This window comes from Halyomorpha halys, unplaced genomic scaffold (genome assembly GCF_000696795.3).
Source record: "Halyomorpha halys isolate HHAL.00 unplaced genomic scaffold, Hhal_1.1 Scaffold1015.1, whole genome shotgun sequence".
In the NCBI taxonomy this organism is placed as follows: Eukaryota; Metazoa; Arthropoda; class Insecta; order Hemiptera; family Pentatomidae; genus Halyomorpha; species Halyomorpha halys.
In genome coordinates, this window is record NW_027114980.1 from 336,072 (window position 1) to 353,414 (window position 17,343).

Consider the following 17,343-nt stretch of genomic DNA (forward strand, 5'->3'; position numbering starts at 1 on the left):
TATATATATATATATATATACACGTGTGTGTTCGACGATAAATTATAAGCAAATACAGATATGTGTTGAGAATCTCAAATATCAGTTTTTATCAAAAGGTCCCACATCTCGGTTAGGTAAATGAATAAATATAATATCGATATTCAATAAGTTTTTACAACATTATGGTAAAATAAACTTTTGATTAGTGTTTGTTTAAATATATTATACAAACTCGCGTGAGTCAACGACTGTTCTATTGAAGGAAACTTTATTCAGAACAAACATTTTTTTTCTTTCATCTATAAAATATATAAATACTTTTATACATAATAAATGTGTTTGCTTTTACCTGAGTAAAGAAAATATTCCTATAATTTATCACCTCCACGAATTTCGTTTAAGATAAAACTATTTGATATTTTTTATTTGTTTTTTTTTTATTTTGTATTGATTTCAGGTATCAGAAGCCATAAATTGAGGGAAGTCATTAATTAGCCGGAATTCACGAATGGTAAACGCCATTACTCAACATTGAGACCAGTCGTTACAGGCCATTACTAGATTTCTCCCATCTGCTTTGATGACGTTTAGATAAGATAGTTCGCTCATGTCAATGATCTAGAATGCATTTCAATGCTTTGTTGAAACATTCAAATGGACAAGGCATATAGATTTTAATTTTAGTTTTGTTTTATGCATTGATTTTACTAAAACTAACCTTGATAACTAATAAATTTCTAATTCATTTTATATTTCTCCTTTTCAGTAAATCTATCGAAATTTCATGTTTTATTGTGGCCTAATATAATATTTTCTGAAATTTGTTTATGTATTGATATTAAATAAATTCTGTTTTTATTAGCAGCAATGCAATTTCGTAGTTTTAATAGAGACTATTATTAATCATTTTTCGCATACAAAATAATAACATATAAAAATAATGTTCATTTCAAAATAAAATTTGATTTCAGACAATTTCTGCAATTTTCATTAGATTTTTGATTTTACCTACCACCTTTGAGCAGTTGTTTTTCTTTAAATAAATAAAGAAGTAATCTTTCAGCAATGATACAGTAACTAAAAACTCTACAGTTACATTCCTACTTAACAAAAACTTACTAGTTTCTTACGTGTGCAACTAGTTCAATTTATACAAATCAACGTTGCTCGGAAATAGGATTTTTACAACTCTCCAATAAAAATATTCTCCATAAAGAACATTTAGGAAAATGTGTAATCATTAAATGACAATGAAATGATTTTTTTTTTTTTAAGTTATGACACTCGCACAAAATAACAGGTATATGTGAGATTCTGAATACTAATAAATAATTGACTAAGCGGCATCATGCCCGTACAATAAAACGTAGATTCTTAAATTGAGCTTAGAACCCTTTAATCAAGAGATACAAAAAGAAAGAAATAGTTAATGAAACAAAGGGTCCTCTTTAAAGGAATTTTACATCTAAGCATTCATTAAAGATGCAAATATAATGGTTGTAGAATGGAAGTTATTAAAGGTATTGTCAATCAATTAAAACTTGTAAAGGAGTAGCGTTAGGCAATATGAGATAATGTTTGCCTGTACACATTAGGTATCCATGAACTAGTGGCCAGGAAGAATTCCTAGTTCACGTGGCCGGGTATTACTTTAGTCAGCAATTATTCGGCTCCAATTACAGGCGTGAAAAGCACAACTTGATCTTGTACTATCTTCACAAATCTTGAAGAATTTCTCTATAGATCGGTAAGTGGCTCCAAAGAATGCTATTACGAAATATGATAGGGCACCCTACTAATGCCACAATATCTGACATGCACTGAATATCTTCTGCAGAACTCCAGCCTTTTACGGCGGTCTGAACTTTTCAGGGCTACACTTATCTCGTCGGGTTACTCTTGTATACACTTGTACTTATTATTTTGTAGCATACTTGATCTCTAATTATATTAGTTTAATATTAATTAAATTTTATAGAATTTTGTAATAGTTAATAATTTCTAATTCATCGCATTAGTTCTTTTGTAGGTAGTACTTATTTAAATTTTGTGCATAGGACCTTTAAATGTTTGATGTGTCAAATTTGAACAGTTTATGGTATATACAAATTTTATTATGATATTAAATTATGATCGATTAATTAATACATACAGGTATCCGTAACCCAGAATGGTCAACAAGAATTCTGAGCGTTAATCCAATAAAAAAACTGAAATGGAAAATTCAGCTGTAGGTTTCTCCTTGTATAACGTTTCAAGTCCTGGAGGGTGAGACGAAATCCCTCGCGATTTTAATAAATAAAAAAGAAACTTTTAGAAGTATGGCAAAAAAGGTAGAAGCAGTCATTGAAGGCAGAGAAGGAAAACTTGTTATTAAATTATAATAAGGTCCTCCAAACTAATTTTTTTTTTCAAAAAGAAAAGATAAAGCTACTTCTTTTTTAATTTTGTTGTTAAGAAACTTAACAATTTTAACTTAACGAAAACATATTTTAATTAAACATAAGATTGATCTCAGTATTTTGTTAAATAAAAATGTTTATTTAAAACTTATTATTTTTTTTTTTGTAAATTTAAAACCTGCAGTCCTTGTGAAATTTTTATTGCCAAGCTTTAAAGAACGTAATATCCTAATATTTAGTAGAATTAAATGGACTGAATTTTAAGACATTATTTATACATATTTATATACATTCATTAGTGTATATTTTGAGACAAAAATGATATATATATTGCAGTCATTAATCTCAAATCCTACAACCAGTTCTGTCCTTCCGGTCTTAGGTTGTGAATATAACCATATATGTATGTATTCATTTCTCATATATATATATATATATATATATATATATTATATTTGTTCCTCCCGCGTATAGGAACCCTATAGATAAGTCGTATATTACGCAATTTAGTTTTGAGCATAGGATAGTGAATTTTCTGTAGTATGAGTTCAAATGTTGTTAAAAATAAAAAAATAAATAAAATGTTACTTTAAGTTGCTCTACAGGAGAATATAGAGCAAGACGAGGCCATTTCGATCTGTTGTGAATCTTCAACGGTTACTTTAATAAACTAAAAAAAAATTCATAGTTAAGTTTTATCGATAAGTATGCATATTAACTGTAGAAATTTTAATTATTAGGGCATTTCTCAAAGTTTACTAAAAATAAAATTGTAAACATTGGGCAGATACATAAATTATCTTAAAAGGAATACGCAAAAAAAGAAAAAGAAACTCTTTCTATTACAATATATTTGATTTTACGGTATGATATTTTATGATAGTAAATATTTTACGCATTATTACGATAATAACAAAATGAAACAGCATGGTTAACAAAGTACCGAGGAAGCACGTACGAAACATGTACCGAAGGTTTTCTTTTCGGATTTTTCACGATAAGAATATAAATTTTCTGCTGAGGTAATTAACCAAAGTAAAAGACCTGAAAGTAAGCCTCCTTATCAGGAATGTATCTTGTTAGAGAACAACTACAAAGTCATCTAGCAAACTTTGAAAGAAAGGTCTTAGTGGATATTTTAAGTTCAATGTACCCAGTACGCCGACAATAAACTAAATGACTTCACACCTAATGACGAAATTCTATATGTTCTAGTAATAAATGTTTATCATATATATTCAGAATTTGAGAGAAAGAAACCATTCTAAGTTATGTAAAAATTCTCTGAGCTCATCAGTAGGCATTAAAACATTTTTCAAAAAATAACTAGGTAAGCAAAACAACTATTATTGGGTGAATTTGAGTTTAGGATTTTGGGATCATATTAACTATTTGGTTAAATAATGACAATATAATCAGCTCAAATATTTATATTATATTTAACTCATACAAGATACCATTTGAATTATAACTCACATAAAATATTATATTTGTCTAGTCACAACTAATCAAATTGATTTCTAAATAAAACTACATATTTCAAAACATGGTCACTCCCACATTTAAGTAATTAATGTGAATATTTCTAATTTGCAAAATATACCTTTAACTTCCTCATTGCAAATAATGTTTTAATCTCAATGACCTTTTACTTCCCTGAGTCGTTTATTTACTCTTAGAAGTCTCTATTTTCTGAAAATACTTTAAATAAATAAATAAACCTAGTGAAATAAATAAATGCTCGATTTTTAAATAAAAACGTGGTGGTGACAATATTACCAAGTATGTTTCAATTCAATTAATTTAAGTATTAAATTTTTACAATGCAAGTATTGCTTAAAATAAATTAAAAAAAAAAGAGATACCCAAAAGATTAATTTCTATAATTACTCTAAACTAAATTATTAATCTACATATGAATTTGGCTTATTCCATTAGATTTTAAGTTATGCCATTATATCCATTACATGCCATTAACGGTTCCGTTTTGTTCTAAACAGTTGACCACCCTACCTCCTTTATATATTAGTTAATATACTTATAATAAATTTAGCAGAGTATTAAATAACGTGTGTGCCAGTGTCCCTCAAATTTAGCTGATTTGCTTTTCAGAGCTCATTCATCATTAGACCACCAAATCAGTAGGACCACATATTGCATTGCCATTGAGCTTAGGCAATTTCGCTGAAGTTCAGCTTGGTCTCACATAGGCAAGTGCACTTAATTTCGATTACACTATCGTGAAAGACAGTATAGACTAAGTAAAAACGATAATTTATTATTGTTATATTAAATAATTTAGATTGCTAAATAATCTTATTTAAAATTATATAATTTTTACATTAGTAAAAATTTCCTCCCAATTATTCTGTACTTACAATACCTGTTTCAGTGTTTATTAATATAACCTAGGTTTTTAATCATTCATCTCTTGTCCTTTTTAACCCTCCCAACTAAAATATGATACGGCAATAATGAAAGTTATAAATCCTTATCGGATACCGATAAGGCTGGGTATCAAATATTTTACTAATTAAATTCCTTTCTCTAAAGAAAATTGGTAACTTGGGTTGCAGCTTGTGGAATATTATTATCATGCATAGAAATAATTTTTTAAAAAGTTTTAATCGGAAACTAATACCTTAGGTCTTAGTTTATCCACTACGTTGATAAATGAATTTATAGCTGACATTTTGTATACACACTTCTTTATTTGAAATTAATTCACTTCAAAACTTCACTAAACCCAATCAGAATAGAAACTTTGGGAACGAAATGGGTATCGATATTGAATATTGTTCTTCACAAGCTGCATAGGCACTGTCAATATATTGTGACATTGTCCGAGAAGACAAGCGTTTATGTTTCAAGGACCATAGATTGTAGTTTTAATGTCCTCGAGTGTCTTTGACCAGCCTGATCACATACATTTACCTGTCCAATGTAATACCACAGCCGATTGAGCTGTATGTGCCTATTTCATAATGTTTGCTATATACCCACATGCTTCATTTGTCGGACCAGTCCTATGTTGCCAAGTTACGTCTCAACACCTGCATAACTACGTCATAAAAATTATTGATCGAAGATATTAAAAATCGCAATTATGTAAAATGATACTCGAAGAAATATAACGTGAAGGAAAAATATAAGAAAGATCTAAAAAGAGAAATCAGCATTTCAAAGAGGGGCTAGGGAGACTTGAATTTTTATCCAATAAATGTCATTCTTAGACCAAGGGCCGGACTGTCATATACCATCTTGAGGGAATTCTAGCCACCAAAGAGATATGCATATAAAACAATTTTCTGAAAATAGAACAACCCACTACTCGGAATATTCATTCAGAAGTCAGTGAATATGTTTTGTTTTTTATAGAGGGAGGAGTAGTGTTCACTACAACTAATTTATTTGATGGCTCTAACAATACATTTCTACAACTAATACTTTACATTATAATGTGAATAAATAGCACAATTATTAATTTATTGTACGATAACATTGATCAGTAGACTTGCAATTTACACTGAAAATTTAAAAGGAATTTGTGGACACTTATTACTAATATACCATGACGTATAGATTCTGTAACTTTATAAATGTTAAAAAAAAAAATCTTTTCCAGAGGTCTTTGAGAAAAGAAAAAAAAAATCCTTTTTTAAAATCCATTGTTCTCATATCATCCTCATTACAGTGCGTGATTTGAAAAAAAAAACAATTCAACCACACAAGGACTTTCTATTCATATTAAGTATTTCAAATTTTTATTCCGACAAATATTATAGGAACATCTGCTATTTTTCAGTTGGGTTGATTTCAGGGGATGTTGAGAAGGTATCTCTTCTACTGCATTGTGAATGCATTTCAAGAGGGTACTGAGGAAGTTTAATCGACTTACAAAACAAGATACTTTTTTAGGCGCGCAGCTTTTTGGGTTATTGAGTACCTATCCAAATAATATCAATTTCGCGTACTATCCGAAAGATCGTTTTAGTTTCTATAACAAAAAACTTTTTTAAGTAAAACCATTTTTTCATTTATTGGTCACAAGGAAGAAATCAAAATTTTTGAATTTTTATATAGACTTCAATCCCCAACACTAACATGATTATTAATTATGTTATTGAAGTTTAATATTCAAATAATGTACAACTTTTAAATCCGTATTTTAAACCAAAAACTTATCTTCAAAAATAAATTATCAATATTATTAGGTTAGCTCCTTGTTAAAACCAATATCAAACAAAAATTCTACATATAAACATTTGATTTGAAATTTTAGAACCAATTTTGTGGCTTAAAAAAAAAAAAGATACTACGAAGCCTTAAAGAGTAACAAAATTGGTAAAATGAACTTTAGAAAATTATATATACCTGATCTTCTGTCCAAGTCCAATAACATCTTCGAGACTGGTTTTATTGTTTAAGTAAAACAATTCTAATCAAAGTTAAGTCTCAAAAATTCTTCATTATTTACATGTCTAACGTTTCGGCCATTATGGTTATCCTCAAGGAAAATCTTCGGTATAAATTTACACCTTACATCTAACAATTAAAACCTTTTTGCTGACTATTTTGTCCATGTCAATAAATTTAGTCATATTCAACCTATTTTGTCACTTTTACATTTATTGTTTCTTAAACTTGTAACTGCAGATTAACTCAACACTATTATCACACATTTAGCATATGATATTTTATTTTATTCATATAATGAAAAAAAAATATTGTATGATAAGTTCCGAAAATTTGGATATTTAAACCAATAGTAAGGAATGTCTGAGACTTAACTTGGACAAGAATTATATTATTTAAAAATAAAAATATTTTAATACTGAGTTACTGTAAAAATATTAATTTTAAGGCCGGATACCAAAAGGGTAACGACAATTTATCATGATAAAACGTAAAAAGAAATAGAAAAAATTGATTAAAAAAAGCCTCCAATGGTAATTAAAAAAAGTACTCACCTGTTATTTTTCTTTTTTGGCCAAATTCCATGAAAAGGGATTAGAGTGAAAGCCATGGCCAGCGTCATGTTTAGAACTTAAGGGCTGCCACAACAATTCAGAATCTCGGAAGCCATAAAAATGTATTATTAGTCATTAGAAAGAGTCTTCTTTTTTTTATTTTTAGAAATTTTGAAATATCCTAAAGCCTGTTCTAACAAGATAAAAAAGTACCTGAAATACTTTTTTAAAGCTTCCAACTCAGACGTGATTACAGTAAAAAAAACCTTTTGGCGCGGAATATGTGAAAATAATCTTAAAATGTATTTCTATGTAAACAAGTTGTCCTGAAACAGTCATGGCATTTAGAATAACAGTACTCATGAAAAAAAAAAAAGTAAAGCTACATTACCAATTCATCAATGTCTATCTGAAAAAAAATATTTCGCAAGATCGTTATTTGAGAATCAATCTGAAACTGTTTTCTGCAAGCTTGTGCATTTTAAAACAAAGCATCGAGATCATTCCCAGCGTGCAATAGTGCAATAGTGTTTGTCTCAGAGAAGAAGATATTATCAGTAAAATAAAGACATTAATATGATGAAATAACAGGGCATTATGTAATGTCATTTGTTCATCGATCATTAGTTATTCCATGTGGTTCTAAAGTTAGGTCTTTTAAGAATTAGTTAATAATCCTAAGGAGAAAACATACAATTCCAATTTAGAACTCAGTTTCGAAATTGATAATTCAAGAGAAGATCTATAAAAAGAAAAGTTATGTAATACAACTGTGGTAAAATTCAAGAAAAAAAATTGAGAAAATTAGAAATATGATATCCGTGTACAGAACTTCTAAAGTCAGAGATGAAAAGACAGCGGTTGGAGAAAGGTAACCGAACTTTGGAGATTCATTATAAAGAAATATTACTTCAGGGAGGAAAAAAATAAAGGTGAATTTCATCTCCGAGGGAAAAGTCATCGCGTTATATTCTGTTTTCCTAGAAATCCTCTGAAAATTATCCAGGTCTTCTTGACTGATCAAATTACAAAAAAATAAAGTTTGATATATGTATATGCCTTAATACATTAGTACAGATATTAACTATAGATGGAAATATTATAATTACAATGGAGTTACTTAAAGAATGTGATCAATCAAAAGCCCCAAGTCTCTTGAGTAAAAGTTTATTAGATTCCTTTTAACATTTTGGGTACTAAATATTAACTGGGCAGTAGCACCACGGATAGATAGACAGATAGATTCCTTTTAAAATTTTGGGAAGGCTGGGCTGAGCTGGTCATGTCGTAAGGATACCAGCGGTTGAGATCTCGAGGAGGTTGCGGGACTGTAGGCTACACCGGACCAGAGGAAGAGGCAGCCCAAGGCTGAGATGGGAGGATGCCGTCATCAGGTATTCCAGGGAACTCCTGAGCACCCATAACTGGAGAGCGGCCGCACAAGACCGAGCTACATGGCGAAGGCTCATTGATGAGGCCAAGGTCCAAACTGGGCTGTAGCGCCATAGATAGATAGATAGATTCCTTTTTACATTTTGGGTACTAAATATTCAGAGTTGATATCTGACAGTCAACTTCACAGATCTGTACAGCTAAAGCCCACGAAAGGTCAGTACATTGTACGAGTATAAACAGTACTGTTTATGAGTAGCAGTTATACAATGAGATGATTTGTTCAAGATCACGCTCGGCTATCGAATTTTTCCCCAATCAAGGGTACCCATTTTATGGATGCTGGATGTGCCCCAAAAGAGCTATTGAACCCACAGAGTTGACTCACTACAGTAATAGAATAAATAATTGTGTGCCACAGCCGGTATCGAACCTAGGTTCCAAGAGCTCAGCCCCTAACCCCGATCCCTTCATGAACTCAAAAGAAGAATATTGTGATGGTGTCATTTTAGGAAGATGTTCAATCAAAGGCCTCAGTCTCTTAAATAAAATTTTATTGGAAGCCTCTCAACGCTTCGTCGGAAGATAATAAATATTTAGTGTCGATATCGAGGGTCAGCTTTATAGATCTTGTAAGTACCAATTTGTTCATCCCAGCACTGAAATTTGGAAACTATTGGAAAATATAAATCTTGGTCCGCAATAATGCTTTATGTAACACAAGAGTGTCATATAGCTATACTATATTAGTAATAGGAAAATACCAAAGGTTTTAATAAATAAGGAATCATAGGATACGATCAAATCATTTTTTTTTACTTAAACTATAAATGTAGAACATTCATAAAGTTCCTATAATCAAATATTTTTTTCTAAATAATTCTATTTTATTTCAGAATTGCCACTATACCAGTGATTGGCGTTATAACGAAACAAATCTAGTACTGCGCGCATCACACCACTTTCAATTACGTCTCCGTATTTTAAATAGATTGGTGGGCTTATAAATCAAGTTGTTGGTATTTTTGGGGATTTTCGACAAAAAAAAAGAGGAAAAATTTTGACCAAAACATTTTTATTTTTCTGTTACTATAAAAATACATACTTAGGATTCTGGAGGTGACGAATGTTAACTTTTTATAACAAAATATAATGAAGTCGCAAACATACGCTTAGAATCGGAAGAGATCAGGCGGTCTCGTTTTTTTTCCGATTCTAAGCACATATACATTTCCCTTTTTTCATATTTCGTATTTATCCATTATTTAGTACTGAGAACAATCAGACTTAGTTATTTATTTCAAATAATAATCTTAAAATATTATTTAAATAAGAATATCTTTCAAAATTCGTTCTTTAAGCATTGTAATACTATTTAAATGAGGATAAGACCTTACTAATATTAAATACTATTTAATCAAGATCGTTGTTTTCGGGAAAATCGAATATTTGTGAAAAATTGATTTTATAAAGTGGCACTTCCGTTTGGTTTATTTTAGCGAAAAAGTTGCAGTCCCATCCTAGGCACAGGCCCCCTCAAATACGTTATTTCAGCTTCGTACTGCTTTTCGTTATTGAACTACTAATTAACTAGGCTGTTAGTGTGTGCACACACACACACACATTGCGCAATTTTGTCGCGTTTTATTAGAGGAAAACGGTGCTATTTTTAGTCCAAAATATAAAAAAAATATTTTTTTTTTGCTATCAGGAAGATAAAGGAAGAAAATTGTTTTGAAATTATTTCGTTGAACTCTTTCCTTAGAAACCAAATTTGTCGTACCATTCAACCTCAATTTCATACGGGATATTTTCATTAGAATGAAAATAGAAAATATTCATTCAAAAAATGCATAATTTTCTAGGTCTTAGTGAAAAACTTCCAACATTTTTTTTTCGTTTTGAATGCTGGTGGCCTAGCGAGATAGCAAACCTGAAATTCCGGAATCAGTACCCATATAAAACGCTGTGTTAAAAACATTCGTATCTTCCATTTAAAAAAAAAAACTAGCGTTTATGAACCTTCGATCTCTAGAATCTTTATAACACTCTAGCGCAGTGCAGTGGTTTCCAACCACCTATCCAGATATGGGTCATTCAACGCTTTTTTGAACCGTACTGAACGATTTTCTTCAAAATTTGTTTAGATGTTACGCCGTTTTTCAATTTAAGGCGCTTTTTAATATTGGTCGATTAAACTTAAGTCTTCTATTCCCGTTTTAAGCCAATATTTCAAAAGTGGTGTAGGACTGTCGCTCCCTGGGAGTCTTAGTGGGGTGGGTCTGGCTAGGAAGGATGTCTTTTTTTTGTATTACGATATCCTCTGTGAGATTGTGACATGTCGTACATCGACCAACCTACTCGCTATAACAGTCTGTAGCTTTTGCTCAAAAGAGAAATCACGTTATTAGTATTAAATTAACTCAAAACTGTAAAATAAAGTCCATTACTCATTCACTACGTTCATGTTTTAAAATGATTCAGTTAAAAACGAAAACCCACTACACAGACTCTGTAAAACACAAAACTTTATTTCAAGTAGGGGCTTTGGAAAAAAAAAGTATGAAATAATAATAAAATACAGGTTCTGCCATTTTTCTCTATTCGGGTTCTACCGTCGAAAAAAGGTAATATACACAATTTGTATAAAGTTTGATTGCTTAAGGATTAAATAATAGTTCATTCTCGAAAAATCCTTAGTTTTCGAGTCACAAGCGAACAACAGTTTGAAGATAATGCTTTTTTTTTTTTTTTGTCGTAAAATTGACAGAGACGTAGCAATAAATTTAATATTCGTATTCTGCACACCAAAAAACATACAGAAACATTATGTGATGTTTTGTCAAAAATATCTTTGTCGACTGGACTAATAGCAATTCTTTAAACATTAAGATTTTAGATTAACAAAAATGTACAATTGAGGGAATGAAAACTCCATTAAACGTTGATTACAAAGGGACCTTTGATTCAGTAGATCTAGATCAGTTGACTGACATGGGTCACTGGCAAGCAGCGAGGTCCACTAATTGGGACCCATGAAAGTCTTGTCCAGCTGCTGGTTGTTTCAAGAAAACCAACCAAGTTTTTTGTTTTTTTTAAATGTTGTGTTAATTTCATTGATTCGATGCAACGAACGTCGTATCACACATAAGTTATGTGGAATAACTTTTTTTTATGTGTGTGATTGACTGATAAATTAGCGTGGAAAAACAAAAAATAGAATCAGCAGTAACGAACAAATTTGTTAAATTATATTCTTAAATAAATAGGAAAGAAATATATAATGAAACTGACCTTTCTGATACCGTTAAATGTTTTATTGATATTGAAAGTTTGGTTAAGTCAGTTATTGGATAATTTACTTACCATTTTTGAAGTGCCAAACAACCCTACAAAATAAGGTATTTATTAAGTGTGATATTCATTCAATATATATTTGTTTTTAATATTAGAGTAAATAACATCCTTTGTTTTCAGGCATGAAGCTGTAAACGGTGTCTGTACGAAAAATCACAGCAGGAGGTAAATAAAACTTTGAAATAATTTTTTAAAGTGTTATATACACTTCATATTTTATTCTATAATTATATATACAAAAACTATTATATAATAAAATAAAGCTAGTGAAGTCTTTATTTATATATTAACAAAAGTTAATTTTTTTTTATCTTTAATCTTTTTTTTATTAATATTATAAGTTTTATTTATTATTTTCAAATGAATGGGCTTTGTTCATTTTAAGCCAAGCGATTATTTATTTAAATGAAACAATATAACACACTAAATGTTTATTTCTAAATCTAAAATGAATCGGTTCATTAAAGTAGTAATTGACTACCAATTCACTTTTTTCTTTTTTTTTTGTTCTTCATAAAGAGTATTAGTGCTTGTACTTTTTCGTTTTTATACATATATTTGTGAACTAATGCAATTAGGGATCTTGTTTAATCTTTGTCATTTTGTTATTTTTGAATGAACAATGATATTTCTCTTCATAGATGGTCTAAAAGAAATCTTTCAACTAATTAATTCTGAAATATGCCTTCAAAACATTTGAAATGCCACAGTTCGATTTAAAAATCATTTTATAATGTTTTGTTGATTTTTGTAGTATGCTTCGGTTGTCATTATAGTGGTGATGGTGCGACCATACAAAGGTGAAAATTGAAAATACATAATAAAATAAGTGTGGCTTTACAAAGCATTTAAGCCAATCATGGTTGAATCTAATCTGCTCTTGTGTAGCTCAAAGCATGACATCTTCTCTAGGAATTCAGTGTTTCACCCTCCTGTTCACAAGGAGTATAATCTGCTGTCTTCGAAGCATATGCAAAGTATTTGCGAGAAGCATGAAGGGTTTCAATTGCCTTATTATTCTATTAGCGAATAAAAGTGAAACTCACCATCCACATAGCTGGCAAGTGATGATTCACAAGCTGGAACTAATAATCTATAGGATAAACCGAAAATGAGGACAAGTGGGTATGATACGACGTGTGTCTACTCTTAGCGAGGCAACAACACAAATGGGCAGTTACCTTAACAAACTCGTCGGCCTGTAGCCTCTTGAGGGACTTGATGCCGAGAAAGATCCGACGCCAATTCCGAACTACTAATACAGATGAAGCCATCGTCAGTTTGTGGCCATGAGAGGGGATGGGGTTGGCTTCGAAGAGGAGTCGGAACGGTACTGGCCGCTGTGGCGCTCCCCTCCCACCATCTAGCGGCCGCCTGAGCACAACTTCGCAAAGCCCTCTCTATAGTTCTGTAATAACCTAATTGCCATTTTTATCCTAATTCATCAACCCTCATAGGGTAAAAACGTTTGATACAGGGAACAGGTGAAAAACACTACTCGCGAATAGTTTAATAGAAAATTTAATTACTTTAAAAATATATATTTTATGATCCTGAATGTATTCTTCTGTGATTTCTTACACTTAAACATAAATAATGCCTTGACAATATCTAAAAAAATCAATTTAATTTAATCTTTCATTACCAAATCAGCCAGCTTGGCCTTTCATGGTTATTGTAACAGTTTGTTAGTTATTTTTTAACGTTTAATAATGTGAGGGGGAGGGAAACTAAAAATTTAAAGTTAATTGAAGAATAGGAATTATTTGTATTGCTTAAAGTCACAGCAGTCAGAAAATCAATTATAACAGTTAAGAGGATTTAGTTGATTGAGTTCGACTAGGCCTTTTAAATATTGTACCATATGGTGTTAGATTTACATCAATCGTACCCTTCGCTATAACTGTTTCAGACTGAAATGGAAGTTTTTCACTTTAAATATCTCCAGGAACTGGCCTTCTGAGAAAAAAAGGCTATTACACTGCAGCTGGACCAAACGCACTTCACCGCTAGTCTAAAGTTTTTAAAGAGAGAGTCAACTGATTAACCATAGGAATTCATTACTACATCCTTGTAGAATACTAAACATTTTAATTTGGTTTTGACTTATACATTATACATCTATTAACATTAAGTTTTAGGAAGTTTAAAGTATTTTTTCTGATCTGGTGTGAGTGTGTGTGTGATCACAAATTTACTTTCATGAGAAGTGAAACATGCGAAATAAAAGTTTAAATTACACGGGATTTATACCTGTGGCTAAATGATTAATATATTTCCATTAAGCTCTTGATTAACCACTGTTGGGAAACAATTAGGCTGAGATTTGTTAAAGAAATGGGTATGGGTAGATAATTAGTTATACAAACTCTATAGTTATACAAACCTTAGGCTGAAACAGCATATACAATATCGCCTAAATGTGTAATTACTAGGTAGGATAGCATTGGTTACGTCGTAAGGAGGAACGAAATTTTTAATTTCTAAAATTAGAAATTTAAAAAAAATAACTGAAATGTTTTGTAAAACTTTTTATTAGCCAGCTTGTAGTACCGTGATTAACTAAAAATGAATAAATAATGTCGTAAAGGTTATACCAATCAAACTGTTACAGAGAGGACTAAAAGTTAATGAAGGAACTACATTGAAAACTTTTAATGTCATTAATCAAAATCTTTCCTTTCCAATTACATATATACATAAATTGGAAACAAAGAAGTCTTGGTTGTTATGTTTTTTATTAAAACGTTAAGTACACAGAATAAAGTTGTGTATGAAATAAAGCATGGGGAAAATGGCCTCCACGGCGTTTTTGGTAAATAGACAGAAAGGACTATGTTATCATATTTTTTTTTTATTAAATTTATTTATTGATATTAACAACTGTACATAAAATACATCAAGTAAATTTGAGGAAATCATAATGGTATGGTACAAGCATGTAGAGAAACTACTCAATGGTAGAACTCTAAAAACATTTTTACAATATAAGGCCTCGAGGCCATCATCTTTTCAGACGCCTTGGAGGATTGTCCGGAATAAATGAGGAACCAAGATTAGAAACTAATGGGCTTGAGTGGTTAAGGAGTTTATAATGGAAGGATTGATATTTGGTTCGGGCTAGATGGGTTACAAATGGAACATTAATGTCTTTGTGGATGATTTTACTTGTGACAAAGTACTTATCACAAAGTATTTGACAAAGCATTTGTCTAGTAAGTGCTGTAATAGTCGAAATCGACGTGCAGTTTCCTGTCTTTTCAGTCTTGTGTGAGAATTCCAGGTTAGTTGTTTGTCCAGATGTAGTCCAAGGTAGCAGACCTGTGCTACAGGGGTGAGGGCAACATTATTGAAGTATACTGTAGGGCAGTCAGTAGCTTTTCGACGTAGGGTAAAGGTAATTTGATGGGATTCGTTGGAATTTATTTTAATCCTCCAATTACGACACCATTCTTCGAGGGCTGTGATATGGGATTGAAGAGTTTGGGATGCAATTAAAAGGTTATCATATTTAGGACCACTAACATTCACTGCTTTACAATCTTTAATTTAAAAAAAAAGTATGGTGCGATGCATCCTTCCACCCAAAATCCATACCAAAAAGTGACACCTTGCATTTGTTTCCCAGCATGTGGCTCCTATAAAACCCAAAATGCAGCAATTTTGGCAATTTAAAAAAATCAAGGTAAAAATGTGCTTTATCGCTCGAAATGATTTTGTTCGAAACATCAGCAACAATCTGTTGATGTTCACGAATCCATTCAACAAACTCTCTCATTGCGCATGGTCAGTAAACATTTCATGTGTCAATTGAACTTGATAAGTATGGAGACGCAGAACTTCAGTTTGCCGAATTGATATACCAGAACTTTCACCAACACTCTCACGCAATGCTTCGATATCGACGTTCAAATGCCTTGTTTTTTGACGAACACCATTTCAACAATATTTTCTACGAAAGTATAAATTATTGCTTGCTATTAGTAGTCAAATGTTTTTTTAAGGGGGTTGCCAGGAATTGTGGCAAATTCGAATCTGGCGTAATTTTTTGAAACTTTAAATATATTGCACATATTAGGAAGCACAAACACACCTATGCATTTATATTTGAAATATTGTAAATGCTTATGTTGTTAAAAACACATTTCTCCTTAGAAGAATTCGAAGGTAAAAGGTCTCTTTGAGTTACTCGATATCCCTGTTTCCTTTTTAGAGAAGCAGTCCTTCTTGCTGATTTTTTTTCCTACAGACCAGAAAGTGAATAAAGATTGTTTTTTCCTTACAAAAGTCATATCCAATCAGTAAAAGAATAAACAACAGTAAGGAAAGGTATAATAAAGAATCGTTCTCCCTATTTAGACTTATAATTTAATCATTGACATCAATATGGGTTTATTACGTTGAAACACGAGCAACTCTGATTCTTTTCGTTGTAGATCTATCTACAAAGATACGAAGTTGCGTATTTCTATCACTACGCCGACGTACATTTAGGACGATTTCATCAATATATTATTATTTTAATAATTTAAAATTAAAATAAAGTGCTTTCATTTTAATAAATATTTTGCCCACTTGCGGCCCAAATCTGTGAAGCCAACGTGTGATGACAGGTCATTGGACTTTAAGGGTAAACTCTGACCAAATTTCGTTTGCATAATACCACTTGGGTAGGGTCCTAACCTTCCCGATCTTACATATTTGATTAGTTAGCAGTTTATAATTGCGAATTATTCAAACCATTTCGTATCAGCACAATATAATCTCTTTGACATTCTCATTTTTTAAACATTTTATTTATTATTAGCTTTCTCTAGAAAACATCTACCCATTCAGTTTACAAATCCACTGAATTTTAGATAGATCATTAAAATTCTTTATGAATAAAATGCGTCACACGTTAGTGAATAGCAAGCATTAATTTATTTTCATTTTTTTTTTAGTTTAGATAAGTTTTTTATTATGAAAGTAGAGAGAAGTTGCAGCATTATACAAACAAATATATAAATCTCGTGCTTCACAGTGGTTACAGTTGGAGAATAAATTTACTGCATAATTATTAGAACGATAAAAAATATTGTAATATTATCTCTGCAATTAGTATACTCCGTCCTTTTCAGTATCGGCGTGTTCGTTAGTATTTCAAGTGTTACTGTTTCATGACAGTTGAGGTGTTCATTCGTTCAAGATGTAATGAGATCGTAAAAAAAGGAATAAATAGGATAATATAATTATATATA

At 30.9% G+C, this 17,343-nt stretch overlaps 1 protein-coding gene across 9 annotated transcripts in view; it reads right to left on the reverse strand.

Moving 5' to 3' along the window:
* TrpA1 (Transient receptor potential cation channel A1) overlaps window positions 1-17,343 on the reverse strand; it is a 212,471-nt gene that overhangs the window by 110,096 nt on the left and 85,032 nt on the right. Inside the window, exon 1 of one of the 9 annotated variants that reach the window (XM_014431956.3) lies at window positions 13,285-13,419. The exons of 6 other annotated variants lie outside the window; for them this stretch is intronic. In XM_014431956.3, the coding sequence (XP_014287442.1) occupies window positions 13,285-13,377 (93 nt within the window). In that variant the 5' untranslated portion in view covers window positions 13,378-13,419. Of the gene's footprint in view, window positions 1-5,025; window positions 5,178-13,149; window positions 13,420-17,343 lie in introns of those variants that run through there. 2 more of the 9 variants (XM_067052054.1, XM_014431957.3) reach the window with 2 other exon arrangements.